The sequence below is a fragment of the Dasypus novemcinctus genome, chromosome 9 (assembly GCF_030445035.2).
Source record: "Dasypus novemcinctus isolate mDasNov1 chromosome 9, mDasNov1.1.hap2, whole genome shotgun sequence".
In the NCBI taxonomy this organism is placed as follows: Eukaryota; Metazoa; Chordata; class Mammalia; order Cingulata; family Dasypodidae; genus Dasypus; species Dasypus novemcinctus.
The window spans coordinates 59,322,623-59,343,412 of NC_080681.1; the positions used below are offsets into that span (position 1 = coordinate 59,322,623).

The window sequence follows — 20,790 nt, forward strand, 5'->3', positions numbered from 1 at the left end:
TCACTGTTGGTGGGAATGTAGAATGGTAGACACTGTGGAGGACTGTTTGGCAGTTCCTAAGGAAGTTGAACATAGACTTGCCATGGTACCTGGCAATAACACTACTAGGTATATACCCAGAAGAACTGAGAGCAGTGACATGAACAGACATCTGCACACTGATGTTCACAGCAGCATTATTCACAATTGCTAAAAGACAGAAACAACCCAGGTGTTCATTAACTGAAGAATGGATAAACAAATTTTACTGTACATACATGATGGAATATTATGCAGTGGTAAGAAGAAATGAAGTTATGAAGCATATGACAACATCAGTGAACCTGGTGTTGAGTGAAGCAAGCCTGACACAAAAGGACAAATATGGTATGATTGCATTACTATGAACTAAATATTTTGTGTAAACTCATGGAGTTAATAACTTGAATATGGGTCACTAGAAAATAGAATGAGGTTAGAGAATGGAAAGTTGAGGGTCAACTTGAGCAGAATTGGTAAAATGGATGTGTGTTATTCTTTGGAAATGAATAGAAAAGTTGAAAGCCCAACAAAATGTCTGTAACTAGCAGTACTATTATGTGGGTATGAAAGGGGTTTAAAGGGAAAGTCTAACATCATGTATATTACTAAAAAGAAAGATAAAAAATGTAACATGGAAATGTATAGCATAATAAAACCTCATGTGAAACATGAATATGGGTAAAATTGCATATATAAGGCTATTTTTTTGAAACTGATCAAATATATATTAACACTACAAGAAATTAATATTACCCCACCCCCAAAAGTGTACTAAGTGAAAAAAACCAGACACAAAGTCCACATATGGTATGATTCCATTTATATGAACTAATTTATAGAGATGAAATTAGATTAGTGGTTATATAGGGCTGGGGAAGGAATGTTAAGGGGTGGGAGTTTTTCTTTTTGGAGTAATAGTAATGAAATTGTTCTAAAATTTTTTGTGATGATGAATGTACAACATTGTGATTATACTAAAAGCCAGTGATCATACACATTGGATAGATTGTATATGTGACTATATCTCAATAAAACTGCTTAATAAATATATAAATAATTGTATAAGAATAGCCACAAATAGCAACAATGTACAACTGGGGAAACAGAGAGAGATTGAGGGGAGAAGAATTTTCTTTCCAGTTTTTTTTTTGTTTATTATTACTATTATCACTGAAATAATGAAAATGCTCTAATGATGACTGAGTTGATGAATGTGATTATACCAAATGCCAATGACTGTATACGTTATTAATATGTATCAGTACAATTGATTTGTCAGAAAAAGAAAACAAAAACAAAGTAAAAAATAAAAGAAAGAACGCTGGACATTTGGAGGGAATAAAGAACATGGTAAGCAAACACATGAGTAAACAATACATTTTCTTTCTTTCTTCCTTTGAATTTTTCAAATTATACTTGATAGTTGAAATTAAAAGTTTAGCTGGTCTAGTATAGATGTGGTTATAAATATAAGTAGAGGAAATATTCAAGACAATTACCTTAAAAATGGAGGCAGGAGAAGGACATATACGGAAGTGAGGTTTCTACACTTTACTCAAACTGGTAAAAGGATAACAACAGTAGTCTGTTTTAATTTTTGTGCACATTATGTAATACTGATAGAAATCACTAAAAAATCCAATAAAGAGATTCAATAAAAAACAACATAATAAATCAAAATGGAATTCTAAAAATATTCAAGTAACTCACAGGTGATCCGACCATGGTTTGAGCTGAGAGGGCTGCCAAATACCACCATCTGCTGGTGGACCAAGGAAGTGCATGTGAGGAAATTAAAAGTAAATAAGTAAGGGAACTACAGGCAAGATGGCGGCAGAGTAAGGAACTCCTAGAGTCAATTTCTGCTACAGGGCAAACCCACCCAGCTCAGGCAGAATAGTCCATTCAACAAACGGTGCTGAGAGAACTGGATATCTATAACCAAAAGAAAGAAAGAGGACCCCTACCTCACACCTTATCCAAAAATTAACTCAAAATGAATATAAAACATAAATATAAAAGCAAGAATTATAAAGCTTCTAGAAGAAAATGTAGGAAAATATTTTCAAGACCTGGTGGTAAGTGGTGGATTCTCAAAGGAGGTAACAGGAGGACTGAGATGGACTACTGACACTTATTGCATATAGAAGTTTTAGTTAGCTTTACTCTAAAAGTGTGGAAATGTACAGAATTGAGGGTAACACATGATTGTGAGTAATAGCTGGCTTATAAATGGGAATGTGGCTGAAAATGGTAGTCTAGGGATGTAAACGCCAATTGAAAGAATGCTAGAGAATAACCTAGGGACTGAATAGCACAGTAAACGCCAAGGTGGATGAGAATTGTGGTTGATGGTACAGATGCAAGAGTGTCCTTTGTGAGGTAGAGCAAATAAATGTTCATCACTATTGCAGGGTGGTGGGAATGTGGAGAAGCATGGGAAAAATACACCTGGAGTGTACTGCCAGAAAATAGAATGAGGTTAGAGAATGGAAAGTTGAGGGTTAATCTGTGCATAATTGGGAAAAAGGGTGTTTGTTAATCTTTGGAAATGAACAGAAAAGGTGAAAGCACATCATAGTGTTTGTAAGTAGCAGAGCTATTATATGGGGATGACAGTGGTTGAAAGGAATAGTCTATGCTTATGTACATAACCAGAAAGAAAGCTAAAAAATGTAACATGGAACTGTATAACATAGTGAAACCTCATGTGAAATATGAATATGGGTAATATTACATACATAAGATTGTGTTTCTTTGAAACTGAACAAATCTTACATTAATGTTACAAGATGTTAATATTAACCAAAAAACACATACGTTAAGTGAAAGAAACTAGACACAAGGTACTCTACATTGAATGAATCCATTTATGTAAAATGTAAGTATGAATCAATTTATAAAGATGGAATTAGGTCATTGGTTATGTAGGGCTAGGGAAGGATAGAGGGATTTTTTTTTTTTTTAATTTTTTTTTTTTTTTTTTTTTTTATTTAATTCCCCCCCCCTCCCCTGGTTGTCTGTTCTTGGTGTCTATTTGCTGCGTCTTGTTTCTCTGTCCGCTTCTGTTGTCCTCAGCGGCATGGGAAGTGTGGGCGGCGCCATTCCTGGGCAGGCTGCTCTTTCTTTTCACGCTGGGCGGCTTTCCTCACGGGCGCACTCCTTGCGCATGGGGCTCCCCCATGCGGGGGACACCCTTGCGTGGCAAGGCACTCCTTGCGCGCATGAGCGCTGCGCATTGCCAGCTCCACACGGGTCAAGGAGGCCCGGGGTTTGAACCGCGGACCTCCCATGTGGTAGACGGACGCCCTAACCACTGGGCCAAAGTCCGTTTCCCAAGGATAGAGGGATTGAGATGTGATTGCTAAGGGGTATGGAGTTTTTCTTTTTGAAGTAATGAACTTGTTCTAAAATTTTTCATGGTGATAAATGCACAATACTGTGATTATACTAAAATCTACTGACTGTACACTTTGGATGGATTGTGTGACATGTGAATATATCTCAATAAAATTGATTTAAAAAGCACATTGAAATATTATCACACACCTATCAGAATGGCTGAAATAAAATACAGTGCTAACACCAAATGATGTTGATGATAAGAAGAAACTGGTTCGCTTAGGCAGTCCTTCTGGGAATGTAAAATGGCACAGCCAGTCTGAAAAAAATTAGCATTTTCCTAAAATCTAAACATGCAAGTACCATATGACCCAGACATTCTACTCCCAGGCATTTTTGCCACAGACTTAGGAAGGGTTATGATGACACAAAAACCTGTACATGAAGTTTATAGTAGCTTTCTTCATAATAGCCTGAATTGGAAACAATCAACATCTCCTTTCATGGGTGAATAGGTACACTGTGGTACTCCCATAACATGGAATACATGTCAACAGAAAAAAATGAATGAACTAATTATATTCCAAACAACCTGAATCAGTCTCTGGAGAAGTACTCTGAACTAAAAGAAAAAGCCAATTCTCAATGGCTATATACTGTATGATTTCAATTATATAATACTCTTGAAATGACAAAATTATTCAAATGCAGAAGGTTACAGAAATGTCAAGGATAAGGGAGGATATGTGGGCAGGCGGCAAGTGGTTGTAGCTAAAAAAGGGCAGCATGAGGCATCCTTTCGATTACAGAAGTGTTCTGTATCTTGCCTGCATTAATATCAGTATCCTAGTTGTGATACTGTACATTTCTGCAAAATTTTATCATTGGGGGAAACTGGATAATGGGTACACTGAATCCCTCTGTATTATTTTTTACAACTCCATGTGAATCCACAATTATCTCAAAATAAAAGTTAATTCTTAAAAAAGTAATAGAGGAAGATGGTGTTGTACTACCAAGCAGAGTTCAATGCTCTCACAGAAACAATGGAGAAAGAACCAAAAGCTATTTGAGGGACCTGCTTTGGGTGTCAGCAGACCAGGACAGTGCTAGACAACTCCCAGGATGGTGAGGGACAGAGAGATGAAGAAGTTGAAACAACAAATGTGAGTTACCAAGCCCCCATGGCAGCTGGGAAAGGCTCCCACTCCCCGCCAGCCCCGCCCCAAGATACTAAGCTAAGGTAAACCCCCTGGCTCACTGCAGCCAACTGAGAGGGGAACAGACACCTTCCTATCTGTCAGTTGTTTCAACGGAAAAGGGAGGTGGAGTTGGGGGGCTTTTCTTCAGTGAAAATGGCCAGCGGAACCTGCTTTAAATCTCCACTTTGGAGATTCAGTACAGGAACACAGGAAGTCCAGACTGAAATACTTCCTTGGAAAGGTGCGTTGACGACTGCCATCCGCTGACCAGTCTGGAAATTGCGTGGACAAAAATTGTTCTCTGTTCTATTTGTGCCCAGCTCCTGGTAGAAAATCTGCACCCCAATAGTGAATCCCTGGCCCAATTTTGGGAAAACTGGGAAATTTTAAAGATTTAGAATAAGTTGAACCAAAAATCAATGAACTGTGAAAAAATAATATAGGCAATGCATATAATATCAGCTTTAGAGAAGGGGTTCTTAAACTTTTTTGTTCCATGGACTCTTTTGCCAGTCAGGTGAAAACCACTATACTGTATGCTATTTAATAAATCTCTCATGCCCGCACCTACATCTCCCCATAAGAATAATGTTTTTTATAAAAATTTCAATTCAAGCTCATGGACCCCTGATTATGAACCCCTGCTTTAGGGTCAGATAAATCTGGGCTTTATTCTTTACTCTGTCACTTTTTAGATTTGCAGTCTTATGCAGTTACTTAAACTCTCTGCTTATCTCATGAAAAGTGTAGATAATAATAAATGCCTCATATAATATTGTGAGGATTAGAGAAGATAATGTATTCCATTGAACACTTTGCTGGCATATAGTAAGCACTTAATAATGGCAATGGTAAAGAGAATAAAAATTTTTATATTGAGTAATATTGCCTGTTCTTTAGCAATAGTAACAACCACCAAAAAGAACTGGTTTTAAACTTTTTGTAATTAATAATGACAACTTGCTTTAGAAACTGTTGCTTCTGAAAGCCAGTCAGTGATTGCACCACACTTCCGAAAATCAGCCAATTGGCAAGAGTAACTGTATTTCCCTAGTCCCTGAACTCCATGCTTTCCAAAACTCTGTTTTGCTCAGGTAAATTCTGTTTTACAAATTATTTGTTAGCAAGCAATAACTTAAGCATTGAAAACTGGTCTTTTTTTGAAGGGGGAGGCAGCATATAGAAATAAAAGATAATTGCATTCTGCTATAAGTAGAGATGATACAACCTACTCCTCATTAAAACAGCTAATATTCTGGTTGCTGTGACTCATTTTCTTTTTTTTTTTTCCCTAGATACCTCCATCCCCATCACTGCATATGCTTTCAAGACAACTGTGTGGGTGAAGAGTGCAGCCTGTGCTCATGGATAACTAATTCACAAGGGATGTTAACCTATGACCTTGGTATCATTAATGCCCTGCTGGTAGCAGCAAAGCTAAATGAAGAGTTAGCTTGTCCACAATTAATGTGGATTTTTATCCAAAATAATACATATTGTAATAGCTACCATTAATTAAATACTTATTCGACAAGCACTGTGATAAGTGTTTCACCTCTGTGATCAGTTAATTTTCAGAACCACTCTACTAGTTATGCATCATTGTCCTGGTTTCCCAGATGAGGGAACTGAGAAGCAGAGGTTCAGTTTTATCTGCTTGAGGGCTGATTAAAGACAAAGTTAAGGCAGACAGTTTCTCCTGCATGTCTACTTAAAGAAAAAGAAAAGGCAAATCTTAGTAAGAAATTAAAGAAGTAGGGATAATATTGTTTTTGTATTGCAGCTTTTACTAGGGTGACTTGGTGTATCCTTTTTTTGTTTATTTTTATTAAATTAGGCCAGTTTTATTGAGAATATCTATGTACCTTTGTTTGGGCATTAGAAGAGAAACTAGCACAAGTATATGGAAGGCAATTCTCAGCAGTTAAACGAGAGGTGTGGGAGGTGTACTTTCTCCTGTCCTGGAGTTTGGATGATACCATGTCCTGCTGACACAGTGAAATGTTCTGTATGGACATTCAGAATATTTGGATGTTGAATTTTTTAGAGTCAGATACTGCTGCTTTAAACCAGTGCCTCAAATAATAGACAAAAAGGAGAGGCAATAGGACTTTCACTTTAGTGCATGTGCTTCATGATGCTGCAGGCAGTGGACATCTCTGATTTACTGAATTTCTTTAAATATATTCTTCTATGATTAAATGTCAACCCACAACATAACTATGGAATTGGAAATTAACAGAAAGGAAAAAACATACTAGCAATGTGATAATATTAGGGCTAGGTCTACGTATTTGAGCCTACAATTTGTTTTGTGATCATAATGACTGTCCATTCCTGAAAAAAATATATAAAAAGGAGGATGTTTACATTAACAATAAAAGTTTGGCAATAATTTCTTTCACTATAAGGTTTCTAAGAACCCTTGGGTAGTGGAGGAAATCAGATAAAAATCATGTGGCAAGAAATGAAATCTGAAACCATTTTGACATTCTCTGTTTGGCAACAATCTTTGATCATCTGCCAGATGTCAGGTCGTCTAGCTCTTCAAATTACATATTGAAGCAGAGATGTTTTTATCGCATTGGACTAATTTTGCTTTTTTTTTTTTTTTTTTTGCTTTTATATTTCTTCCAAAATTTTTCTGAGCTATGCCAATTTTCTAATGTAAAACAGTCATTTGTTTTAAGGAACACTTATGTCAAATATTGGTGGAAAAAATAGTTTTAATCTGCCACTCTTTCCATTGCTTTTATCGTTGACAAGTTTATTTCTACTGTTGACTTAATAGCCGTTTGATAGACACTTGGGTTTGTACTTTTATTAAAGAATAATCTAGAGTCAGTCTGGATGAGGACAATTGCCTGATTTTTTGACAAGATGTCCATCACTATTGGAGACAATTGTATTATTCCACTGCTATTAGGAGATAAAGAGATATGTTTTGTGAGTTAAATAATAATGTATCAAGTAAGAAAATCCAAAACAGTATTTTATTCATCTCTTACATTTACTTTAAGTTAGAGAAGAATTTTTTCATTCATGTTTCTATAACCTCCAAGCTACACTATTTCTGAGAAAAAATCTAATTACATAATAGGAAACTATAAGTTTGTGTTAAACCTATCTATGAATTAATAGTGCTAAAAGCAATAGATCAAAAATACATCATCCAAGCTGTTCAGTTAACAAAATAAATATTTGAAATTGATGATTAAGTAGAAGAAATTGTTTTATTGATTTCTTTAAACGCTTTTTCCTGATTCAGCTACTAATACCAAGTGCATGGAGCTAACTCTGGGAGGTCTTTTTTTCATGGAAGCTTTTACTTCCTACATGTTATCTACTCTTGCTTTGGCCAATAATTCTTGTTTAACAAACAAGTCTTATAGGTAGATATAGATACAGGCATAGATATAGATACATACATGCATTATATATTATATACATTATATTATAGATATATATGTAATATGTACAATATATATGGATATGTCTATGTTGTCAGCCTTCTCTACCATATATCAACATTTTGAAATTATGGGGGATGTTGAGTTATGATGGGATGAGTTCATTCTTAATTCTCCAGCAAAAGGCATGACCAAATTTCCTGGGAAAGGTAACATGGTAATCTTCTAGTAATATTTTTAAAAAGTGCATTTAATTCATGTGAAAACTGGTCTGAAACTGGTTACAAAGGAGTGCAACGTGAAATTCTCAAGACTAGTTTTGAGTCTTTAGCTTTTCCTATAATTGTTCTTCAGCTCTGTGTATTATAATTTGTATGCCCTCAAATAGTGCATTTATATTCTTTTCCAGAAAAATAATTGATATTACTGCCATAAAAACCATGCTGAGTTAAATCTAGTAGGGACATTGGACTTAGATTTATTAAGCAGAGGAAGTCAGTGCATTTCTTAATATGTCACTAAATAGAAGCATCAGAAATTTCAAAGAGCCTCATATGGGTGTTTGGTGGTTTCTAACAATGTCATCATTAATTGATCCCTAACCACAAAAGATACAATTTTCACCTACCACCTCTCCTACCCTTAACACCTTCTAACCTAGAGAGATACTTACATGATAGTATGTTAGCTTCCCAGGCAGCTGGTGTGATCAGGACTGTTGCTAAAAACTTCCTTTTCAACCAATGAAAGTTGACTAAAGAGTGGTTAATTATTAGTCACATAAATATCAGTTCCAGATTATTTTGGCTAACAAGGAATCCAAGGAAAGTGGGGATGTCGTTCTAGAGTCATTTTCAAAGTCTTGCTAGGGCTGAAGTTTTCTTTTTTGTTTGGACCCATTTGGTATCTTCCCACGATGCCACTCTCCTTTCTAAATTGTTAGATCCCCCTGAAAAAAATGGCTTTTGGTTAAGAGAAAAACTCCAAATATATTTGTATAAGGAATGTTTCTTTGAGGGCTAGTGTGCTGAAAGACCCATTCTTTTTTTAAAATTTAAAAATATATAATTGTATGACTGTATCAATCTGCTCTTTCTCTGACACATTTCTTATTTTGGAGTAGAACTCACTGACAGTGAATGTGGTTGTTCTGTTTCTTCTTGAAGCTACTTTCCCTCAGCAGCCTCAGTAGAATATGTGGTATCCATTGTCATTGAAGCAGTCGTCCTACTGCTCAATACCAAGTTCTAAGCCACAATGCCAGTGAGTGGGGGTGAGGGAAGCAAGGAGAATCTCAAACTACTAATGAACCAGAAAGATCTCTTTCCTTGTGTCTAAAAAAGTGTTTTGAGTTTAAAATGATTGTATACAACAGATACTAATCTGTTTTTGAGTTTCAGTGACTGTGCAATCTACCTGAAGGAAAATTTACTCTGACCAGTGAAAAATTTTCTCTGGAAAAAAAATTTTCTCTGGAGAAAAGTGAGGCTTGGGAAAGAAAACTGGGAAAGGAAGAGCCATCATTGAGTTTGGCATAACTCACAGTGACAGAGAAGGCTGTTCTCATTTGCTGATGGACCAACGAAGCCAAGAAGCAAGGTTTCTTCACTGTTAATAATGTATAGGCTTTAAAAGGGGGAAAATATAAAACATGAGGCAAAACCTACTCTGACAAATTTCCTACTGTACACAAGGAGAATTTAGTTACAGCATTGTCAAATCCCTCAGGTTTTAGGATCATTTTTCAATTTCAGTTTTACTCTAAACCAGAACAGTTATTCTTGACTTTGATACTGTTGAGAAAGTAAAAATCTTTTCTATTCTTCTGTCTCTAATATGTAAGGTTTATCGGGTTGATTTTCATATCTGTTTCTTTCACATCTTGACTTGGTTCTCTTATAGCCTCAAGATCTCTACTTTTTTGCAATCTCTACTTTTTCCAATAATCAAATATGCATCTTTTATACCTATTCCAGATGTTCCTCTATTTCTAAGTAAATGAGTTATATCCTCTCCCCACCCCCCATTTCTCTTATGTAAGGGATTCCAAAGACATTGTTGAGCAATATCAGTTAAATTATAAATATCAAGAATTGTAGTTAGTTTTATTCTAATTCCACATACATAGAGTATTGATAGTAATATCTCTTTTTAATGGAAAAAGAGTTTGAGAAAGTTACGTTTCATTGACTTAACCTAATGATTATATATTTTAGATAAGATATTTATAACAAAATAATAAAGTGCTTTTATTTAAATTCCTAAATGCATGGGTCAAGGTGATATTTTTATATTGTACATTTAAACATCTACTTTTTACTTAAAAATGATATCAGTTTACTCTTACCCTCTAAAATGTTTTATAATAGACTGAGACTTTTGTTACCAAGTGAAAAATCAATCTCAGTAGCAGTCTGATTCAGTTGTCTTAAAATACAAATAATAGCGTGGCCTTATGGTCATGTTATGGATTGAACTGTGTCCCCAGTAGGCATGGTCAAGTCCCAACCCCCAGTTCTGTCATCGTGAATTCATTGTATATAGGATTTTTGATGACGTTATTAGTTAAAGTGAGGCCAAACTAGACTAGGGTGGGACCTAATCCAATATGACTAGAGAATTTACAAGGAGAAGAAATTTGGACAGACACAGATGACTGGTGCAGAGACAGAGAGAGAGAGGGCCAAGTGAGAGGTAGAGACTGAGGCGTGGTTGCCAGCAAGCCACCCCACAACCCTACAGACTTCAGAGGAGCGTTGCCCTGCCCAGACCTTGATTTTGGACTTCTAGCTTCTAGAACCATGAGGTAACACATTTCTTTTTCTTAAGCCAACTCTCTGTGGTACTTTGTTACTGAAGCCTTGGTAAACTAAGGTAGTCAATAGCAAAACAATTTATGATTTTCAAAAGATATTTTAGACCTTACACTTCTAAATTTGCATAGAATGAAATATTAAAATGCAGTCTACTGAAAAATGACAAATGCCAAAATTAATATAAGGAATGAAATTTCCTTCCCAGAAACTTATTAAAATTTTAAAATACTGCATATGGCTCTGAAAAAGCCATATGAACATTTCAATTTGTGTGTGCATTTGGAAACATAATAAGAACATGAAAATGAACGCCCCCCCCTCCCCCCCGCCGCCCCCACACACAATCCATCATTTCTTCTGTTGCTCCTGATAAGTTCCTGGGCATGCATCAGAGTTGAAGAGTGACAATCCTGCAGCCCTTAAAGCTGAGCTGGCATTGTAGATGTGAGAAAATCACGGGCACATTCAGCATAAGGATCAGACTGTGAGCCAAGACTAAATGAACACAATTTTCCTACAACTGTGTCCACTCTGTTTTTGACCCTTGTTAACCATCTCTATCAGTTTAAGTGCCAAGTCATTATGCATATTAGGCACAGTATGCACTAACCTAGAATAACAGACATTCGGGAAAGAGTCACTAACGCTAAGAGAGACTTTAGAATACCTAGTCTTTACTTATTAAAGAATTTCAGATTTAATATCACTAGATGATTTTAAAATATCTTGGTTACTGTTCCAGAGGGGAAGTGTTGGGAGTTTCATATGTCATTTTAGCCTTTTTGCTGCAGCTTTTTGTTCTGCTCCAACATTATAATATATCCTTCAATTTTACCCACAGGAATTATCCTTCAATTTTGAGTCTCCTCAGGGATATTCTACCTGATTAAGATTCTAAATACTTTTAAAAGAGTCTGTACTTTGGAATTAGGGTAAAACCTTGTGATTCCAATGGAAGATTCTACCAAATCAAAGTATAATGTCTGACTTAAAATATCATTGTTTTTGCATTTGTCCTTTACATATAACCTTGATATTATTTTCTGTTATGTAAAAATGCTTAATCACCAATGTTATCTTGGCATATAACCTAAACTCCAAATGTCAGTTTCTTCTTTCATAAAATGGATAAAATAATAGGGCTTACCTCATACGTTGTTGTGAGGACTGAATGAAAAAATAAATTAAAATATTTAGCACAATACCCAGCACAGATTAAATATTTAATACATGTTACCTAACCTTATCATGGTGACTGTGGGGAGATCCAACAGATTGCAAAAGTGGGAGCATTGATAATAGGACACTAAAATACAAATACTTCTTTTGAACTCCCTATTGTTTTTGGCCATTGCAAACTTTTTTTTTTTTTTTGAGGTACTGGGGGCTGGGGATTGAACCTGGGACTTTGTATGCGGGAAGCCAGTGCTCAACCACTGAGCCACATTGGCTTCCCTGGGTTGATTTTTTTGTTTGTTTTGTTGTTTCAGGAGGCACTGGGAACCGAATTTGGAACTTTCCATGTTGGAGGCGGGCACTCAAAACTTAAGCCAGAGCTGTTCCCTGCAAAAGCTTTTAAGAACAATTTTTAAAGTGTTCATGTAGTCATGCCCAGAATTCAGGAGTTGATTTACATAGCTGTGACATGTTCTAGTAGTGATTCCTAGACTTATTGAATCAATGGCATCAGAATTTCAGATTTTGGGTTCTGATATAAGAGGGAATTTTAAAACCACTGCATACTATTATACTAGTAAAATACAAAACAGAATGTTTTAACACCCTCAACATTTTGCCATGGCCACTCTTAAGTACAATGGAAATGACAGTAGTAGATTGAGGAGCAAGGTTCTGAGAGGTGCACTCATTTTGTTTCATTATTTGATGTGTCTAAATCTTTGGGACCAAACCTTGGAGGGTATATAGCTTTGTTTCCCTCATAGTGTTTGGAGAACAGCTAGGCATGGACACAAGTATACCAAATATTAGTTCAACCAAAGAACTGTGATAGCTGGAACAGAATGCCACAGTTCAGTCAAAGTATTCCATAAATCTGATTTTCTGCCCAATTTCTGCAGCACTGTAGTAGTTTCTGATGGCCTACTCTAGTAGCTTCTGAAGTGGTTCCATTGCCTTCAGTCTTTTTCTAATCGAATTCCTTCTCCAAATAGCAGTCAATGTGCTCTTTAAATGAAAATTTAATCATGTCTTTCCTGTTTCCAACACTTTAATATTCCCTATCCCATTTTCCTCAGTAGAAAACCCAGAATGATCAGGCTTCTGCTTTTCCCTCCAGCATTATTTGACATCATGCCTCTCCCTGCCCAGGTGCCTACTACCCTCAACTTCCTTTATTTCTGCACTGAACAAGTGCTCTTTCTAGGCACTGTCATAGCCCTCAATTCCATCTTCATAGCATTCATCACACCATACTATATTTACCTGAAGTGTTGCATATTACCCAAGAGGCAGATTAATAACATGGTTAGCACCTGCAAATTAAGGGCATTAACAATTATCTTGGGTCAAAGAATTTGATATTTAATGTATTTTTTTTTTAAAAAGCACTGAAGTAAGCATTAAGGGGAAAATCATCATCTAAGTTACAAACAAATATGTAATGATGTAGTGATACAATGATGAAGCAAATTATGAGACAAAATTATAAAATGAACACTCATGAGCTCAAGAACTAGAGTGTAAGAACCACAATTTGACTTAAGAATCAGGACATTACAAATAATAATACCTACTTTCTCTTCACCCTACCCCTGCCTCCCGACTAGTAGTAACCATAATTCTACATTTTACGCTTATCATTCCCTTTAAAAAGTTTCCTTACTTATGTATTTGTGTTCAAATAGTATGTTTTTAGTTTTGCTTGATATTTGAGTTTTATATATGGTATCCTGATGTAGACCATATTCTGTGATTTTTTTCACTTTGTTTCTAAAGTTTATACACATTATCATAATTGTAGTTTACTGATTTTCACTTCTTCAGAATATTTCTTTGTTTGAATAACAGAATTCATGTTCATACTATCCTGTTGATAGAAATCCCCCCCCCCCCCAGTTTTCTATTTTAAATGTTACAAGTATTTCAAATGACATGTAAAAAAGTTTTTCTAGGATAATATCTTAGGAGGAAAATTGATGGAATGCAAGGTATGAGTATTTTCAGCTTTACAAGATAATTTATCAAAGCAGCTGGGCTTAAATTCCCACAAGAAGCCATAAAAGTGTTTCCAGTGCTTTAATAATTGCAAACACCCTGTATTTTCAAACTTCTTAACTTTTGTTAGTCTAGTTGGTATAAAATGGCATCTCTTTTGCATTTCCCTGATTAGTAAGAAGATTCAGCTTGGAAAAAAATGCTTATTTACCATTTTCATTCCCTTGTATTTTACCACTTTTTAAAAATTGTGCTGTATGTTTTTCTAATCCCTTGGCCCTGATAGATATTGCAAATATCTTCTTTCTGGTTGTGGTTTGAGTTTTTTACTCCCTTTATGGTGATTTATCACATGGTATTATAATTACCTACTTATTACTCAGACTATTTCATTAGACACACACTCCTTTTCAAGGTAAGAAACCATACCATATTAATTTTTGTCTCCTAGTATCAAGCAAGTACTCAGCACATAGTAATGCTGTGTGGAACATACAGTTCCTCACTAAGTATATATTGAATGAATGAACTGCTATGACTTAAGAAATGGTGACTCAATCTCTTGGTCAAATTTCATTTTATGCACATTGGCTAAAACATATTGCTGAAGCCAGGTGAGTCAGAAGTATATGTTATACACTTCCCTAAACTTGCATTTCAGAGGTGGGTGGCAAGTTCTAAGAAGAGGTGGTAGTACCAGCAGAGAAGTGGCAGGATGTTGTCTATAAACATTCATTAGCAATCTGAACTTTAGCAGACAAAGGTAATTTTTCATTGTTTTCAGTGCAGTTACATTTAACCAAACTCCCTATAGTGGAAAACCTTTAGCCTAAATTTATCACAAAGTTAGAAATGATGTTAAGACACAGATATGGGTATTACATATTACAATGGATGCACAAGGATCATGGCTTGTGTTATCAATTTGAAATTGGTTACCTTTTTAGTAATGGTGTCCGGAGGTACATCCCGCCTCCCAAGTGGATAAGGATTCCATTGGCCACTAGGAGATACATCTTCTTGTCCATTGTCTAAAATGTTGCTTTGCTGGGACGGGGTCTATTGCAAAAATGGTATGGCATTTTTTAGTGATGGAATATAAATTTAGCATTTTTTTAATGAAACGAGTCCCTAATGATTATGATAAAATTAATTTTAATTGCAGAAAAACATTTATCCTGATCTGGAGTATTATACACTATTTACTGGGTAAGAATTCTCATTTGACAGCTTTTTGGATGCAGTGAGAAATACAATTAACCATCTTAGAGTTATTTACTAAATTTTAAAGAAAAGTTTAGATTATTTACAGTTCCTGAATAAAAATAATCAGAATACAACTAATCAATTGTTAAAAATCATAACATTTAAAACTTCTTAACTGATTGCCTCTTTAGTATGATCTTACCGTTTAGAAAATGATTTGAAACGATGTAATACATAGTATGTCTCATCCAGTAATCCAAACCATAGCCTAAAATAACTTTTATAAAGCCTTGCACTAATTCAAAACAGCATCAACACCAGCATAGTGCAAGATTTATGGTACTTTGGCATTATTCACAGATAGCTTTGAGGGAACGATTAAAGCAACATCAAAATATTATGCTATTAGATTCACAGTGTAAATAAATCATGACTTTTGACTACTGAATTTATTAATTTATATAGCTCACTTATGTATTAAAGTTCATATATAGTTTATTTTTGGCTGGTTTTCTCCTTTTTGTTATATTTTTTTAAACAGTTAACAATACTCCTGGCTATATTATTACTAATATTAAATATTTGGGGAGGCCTCTATATTCTAACCTGAGAAATAGCAAGCAATCCCGACTATCAGAAAAATGACCTCCAGTTTTGGGATCGAGGATATGTAGTAGTGGTATATTTTTCCTGTGGAAGTGAATTAACTTTTCATAAAAGCTTTCTCTTCCTTGAATTTATGAGATACATAGGTACAGTTTGATTTCTTGGGAAATTTTTATATGGGTAATATATTATGTCCCAATGTTTCCTATGCCAAGGTCTGAACATATCTTAAAGGACCCCTACTGATTAATAAAGCTGGCTAGAGGTTACATGTGTAGCTCTGCTTTGTGTGAGGAATTGTCCTCCAACCTCCAATATTAGTAAGAGAGGATTGGATCAGTCTCTCAATGCCATGTCACAGACTAGTGTTTGGCAGGATTAATCTGAAGTGGAGAGTAGTAATATTTTGTTCTCCTTTTAAAACAGTTATATCACCACCCCATGTGCATTCTGGCCACATGTACTTTTAAAAGTATTGCTTGGAAATATTTAAAAATTGGATTTATTATGACACTAGATGAAGATCTCCTAAGGTCTAATGGACATACTGAACAGTTAGGGGTAACACTTTTCTTCTTGTAGTTTGGTCATTTTAGTTCCTCTTTTATAAGTCTATCAGAAAGCATGAAAACAGAGAAAAAAAGGTATCTAGTTAGGAATGATTCATTTGCCTTCATTTGAAAAATCAAATGTAGATAATGGATTACTTGAAAAGAACCAAATAGCTATTCTATATGCTCAAGCATTAATTTTTATTGTCTTTACATTTTCTAGATTAATATGCTCACATATGGTCACACACAATTTATCTAGATTTTGAAGTATGGCAAATCAAGTTATTAAAATTGACCACCAGTTAAAATGTAGTTATGTGGGTTAAGCACAACTAGTATTTCCTTTTCGAGTTTTTAAGTATCCCAGTCTTTTCTTGCTTGGCCTCTTTGCCAATAAAAAGGGATAATAAGTATATTCATCTGGCTAGACCTGTTTAACATAAATTTTTAAAAAGTGGTCACAATTCAGTACAGGCTTCTCTCTCTCTCTTTTTCCTCTCCATTTTATCTCCATCTCCACTTCTATTTCTTCTACCACACTTGTTTCTGCTGCCCATGCGTGACCCCCTTTCACTGCTAGAGAGCAATTGAGAATTGTAAAATTCTTTTGGTGAAAATAAAGGCTAAAACCCTTTAAGAAAAATCCTAATATGATGGTCTAGGCTCATCACTTGTTTATAAATTAAACTCTTTCTTTTTAAAATTAGAATGAACAATCACAGAAGGGACAAAAGGGAACATTAACATGCAGACGCACTAAAAAATTACTTTCAATAGATGGCAAAATCAAAGGAATTTCTTTGGTTAATTTCAAGAATACTGCTCCGGCCTTTTAAAAATTTCTTTATTGAGACACCATAGAGGTGATTTAAGTTTGTAGAAATAGAAAGACCATGAAAACAGTTTCTCGATATTTGCAGGGGGAAAATCCAAAGGAGAAATTTGCAATAGGTTCCTATTCTTTCCCAGAAAGTATGTAAATATTGTAGTTTTATATGTATATATAATTCATATTCTATACATTTGAATTTATATATAATTCAGTTGTCTAACTGTTAAAATTTTATAAAAGGTTAAAGGGAGCAACTGAAAAGATGTAAAAAAAATAATGAAATCACTGTAAATTCCTTCTTTCAGGAAAAATAACCAAACTGAGTTTTAGTTATTCATGCAATTATTTCTAGTACCACACTGTAGATATTTAAATAGATGCTTTAAAAGAGTAAGAACAAGTCTTACTGTCTTCACCACATAAAACAACTGGAAATAGAAAACATACATAATCACAACTCGCCATTTCCTCAGTTTCTAAATTCTGCAGACCTTTAATATTTCAAAATAATACAGAAAATGGCCAGTGTGATATAGGGAAAAATCAGAATTACATTTGGTAAAAAAATGCAGTAATACTAAGTAGAGGTGTTGCTGAACACACGCTAGCCCCAAAGACAACTGACTCCTGTGAATGATTACAAATGTCTATTGGAAGAGTAATTTCTAATTTTGCTGAGAATTAAATGTGCATGCATATGTGTCTCTCTATATGTCTCTGCATGTATATACACATATAAATGAGTGTGTATATGTGTGTGTGTCTCTCTGTGAGTATATGTTATGAACAGAATTTACTTAAGTGAGTGAATAAGCTTAGCTCACCCAGCAGCTTGCTGGTTGCCTGCTAATTGATGGGTGGACAGCATTGTTGTGAAATTAGACTCATTGTATTTTGCCAGAGAAATTATATGAGAGTGGTATTAAAATTTGGTACTTTAAACGGAAAGAACTCAAGGATCTCTTTTACTATGTAATTGGCACGTAGTTCACAAAGAGCATTACCATAGATTTTAACAAATGTGTTAAAACAATGTATTTCCAGTGCAACTATTAGCATATTACTCTTTTTCTGCATGCCTTTAAAAATAGGTATTACAAAGGCAAATATATGACAAGCTGGGATCTAAATGATTTGATTTCATGGGGTCTGATCTGAAGATGGTATTGTAATGCCCAGATGATTTTTAAGCCAGCATTTCATTATAATGGTGAGGAAGTATCCATATGAGTATGAACGTTATTGTTTTTTTTGTCATTTTAACCGATGTCTATAAGGATTTATGCATATTTACAATCCAAAGACTTTTTTTCATGATTAGAAAAGTAAGTGAATCCTTCCTGAAGGATAGATAGCTAATAACACATATAGTAAAATCAATAGAAACTACAGGCATGAGTTTCTCTGAGGTGCCTCATAGATCTCGCTTTGCTTTGCTTTTTGCAGAAAAAAAAAGCATTAGGTAAGTAACCCTTGACTCTGGGGTGAATACATGCATAGCCAATGCTGGCACTATTTGATGTGGAGTCATTTGCATAGACCCAGTAAGAAAGGACATTAGAAATTTAAAAGAGTTTCATTGCAAACATTGCTATTTAAATAAATTTCTCTAGCTCAAAAGATGGTGGAAACAGCATTAACTAATAAAACAGATAGTGAGGCCATCTGCTCCCAGGCAAAATTCTATGAAACAATTACTCTATACTTACATTCTCTTCATTTCGGCCTCCTCTACCCAAAAGTTATGATTAATTTATAGTAGTGCCTGCTTCAGAAAGCTAATAAACTATAGATGCTATCATATAATATTATGGCTGTAGAAGTTAAAAAAAAAGAATAAAAGTAGCACAAGAAAAAAATCATGAATTTCTCCAATGTAGAAAAGGCCACACTATTCATACTGGAAGCTGGATTCCTGCAGACAAAGTATTAGAAAAAGCCAAGGATTTCTTCCTCAGCCCTGCTGGTATCTGGAGATGCAGTCACATGGATGCTTAACTTGTGATTTTCTTGCATCCATAACTTTTGGCCTTTCACTGTGACATGTTTCTTGGTGATACTGAATGCTCAGGAAATGAAAGTGAATCTTAAAGAATGCAAGGTAATCACTAGCATTTATTAACCTCAGCTAAATAAGAACAAAATACCTGTAGCTCAAAGGGAATGATTTAGGTCATTAAATATTTTGGATTAGCTAACATAGTATACCCGTATATTCTTTTTTACTATCCCATAATATCTATCTCTCTGAATTATTGTGAAGATGACATAAAATAAAAATGTATATGAAAGAGTTTTTTAACATCAACTATTAAGGATTATGTTCTATGAAAATGTCAAGTTTTACAAACATTTAACAGGACACCATGGTAGAGTAGAAACAGTATGGCCTTGGGTGCCAAACAGACTCAGATTCAAATTCTGCCTATTACCATGCTAAGAACCGGGGTTGCAACATCAAACAATAAAAATACAAGCAAGGTCCCTGTCTTTGTATGACATCTGCCCTTCAGTTTCCTCACTTACATAATGGAGATAAATGCTTCTTTTGAGGGTTGCCATGAGAGATGAGTATAAGGATATATTTAAAGAATCTCATGGCATTTCAGGTATATAGTAGAGTCTCAATACACTCTAGTTCTCATTTTCTCCCCTAAGGAAATATTTACTTGTTCTACCATTAATCTGGGTAATAAAAATGATGGCTTGAACTGTTATTTTAAAATGTTATATTTCTGGTTGATAGCTTAAAATTTGAAGACATAGTTAAGCTCAATTACAACAGGAAGCACACAAAACCATTAATAAGAAATCATAGAAAGTTTCCTTAATTGCTTTTTGGAAAGGCAGTAAATCAATGTATCAATGAATAAATGAACAGGGAATGAATGAATGAATGAGTAAATAAATAGAAAATACTAACTTTATGAATTAATAGCAGATTTATATACCTTACTTAATGTTCCAGTTATAATTATTAAACTTCCTAGGAAACTTAGAAATAAGCATCAATAGATAAAACTATAAAAGAAAATTAAATTTATTAAATTAATTTTATTGTATTTGTTGGTGCTTTCTTAATATCTTAAAGGGTTTCCATAAAATTAAATCATATATAGTTTGCACTTGGTAGTAAAGAAAGTTTATAATTAGCTTCTAATTCATGAGAAATGTAGAATACTTGACCTGACATATAGTAACTATGAAAAAATTAGAAATATTCAAATGACATAGCAAAACCTGGACAAGTCTTTCCTTCTTACCCACATAAATATTCACTAGGTAAAGACTATTAAGTCCATAGTTCTTTGATCTTAATTCGCAAATAGCTATATGCTTCAATTAGTTCATTACAAATTTGTTTAAAAGAAAATCAAGAAAAAAATGAATAGATACATTTTGGTTTCACCTTAAAAATAAAATATGCTAAATTATACTTCAGCTACTAACAATGCAAACAGTGCCTTGCTGTGAATTACCAAAATGGGGGATGGGAGGTCAGAAAGCACAAAAAGTTGCCCATTCTGGATGAATAACTTATGAAAGAAGGTCTTGGCGGGGCAGAGGAAATACAAAAGGGTGCTCCTTCCTCAAAGTTGCAGGAGGCAAGGCATGGCAAGCAGAAGG

General features: G+C 34.7%; 1 protein-coding gene across 3 annotated transcripts in view; it reads right to left on the bottom strand.

Annotated features, from left to right (window-relative positions):
• The window catches only part of LRRC7 (leucine rich repeat containing 7), a 641,808-nt gene that overhangs the window by 78,699 nt on the left and 542,319 nt on the right, over positions 1-20,790 (bottom strand). For all 3 annotated transcript variants that reach the window (XM_071217384.1, XM_071217382.1, XM_071217383.1), the window contains one exon: positions 14,905-15,024. In XM_071217384.1, coding sequence (XP_071073485.1) covers positions 14,905-15,024 — 120 coding nt within the window. The remainder of the gene's footprint in view (positions 1-14,904; positions 15,025-20,790) is intronic.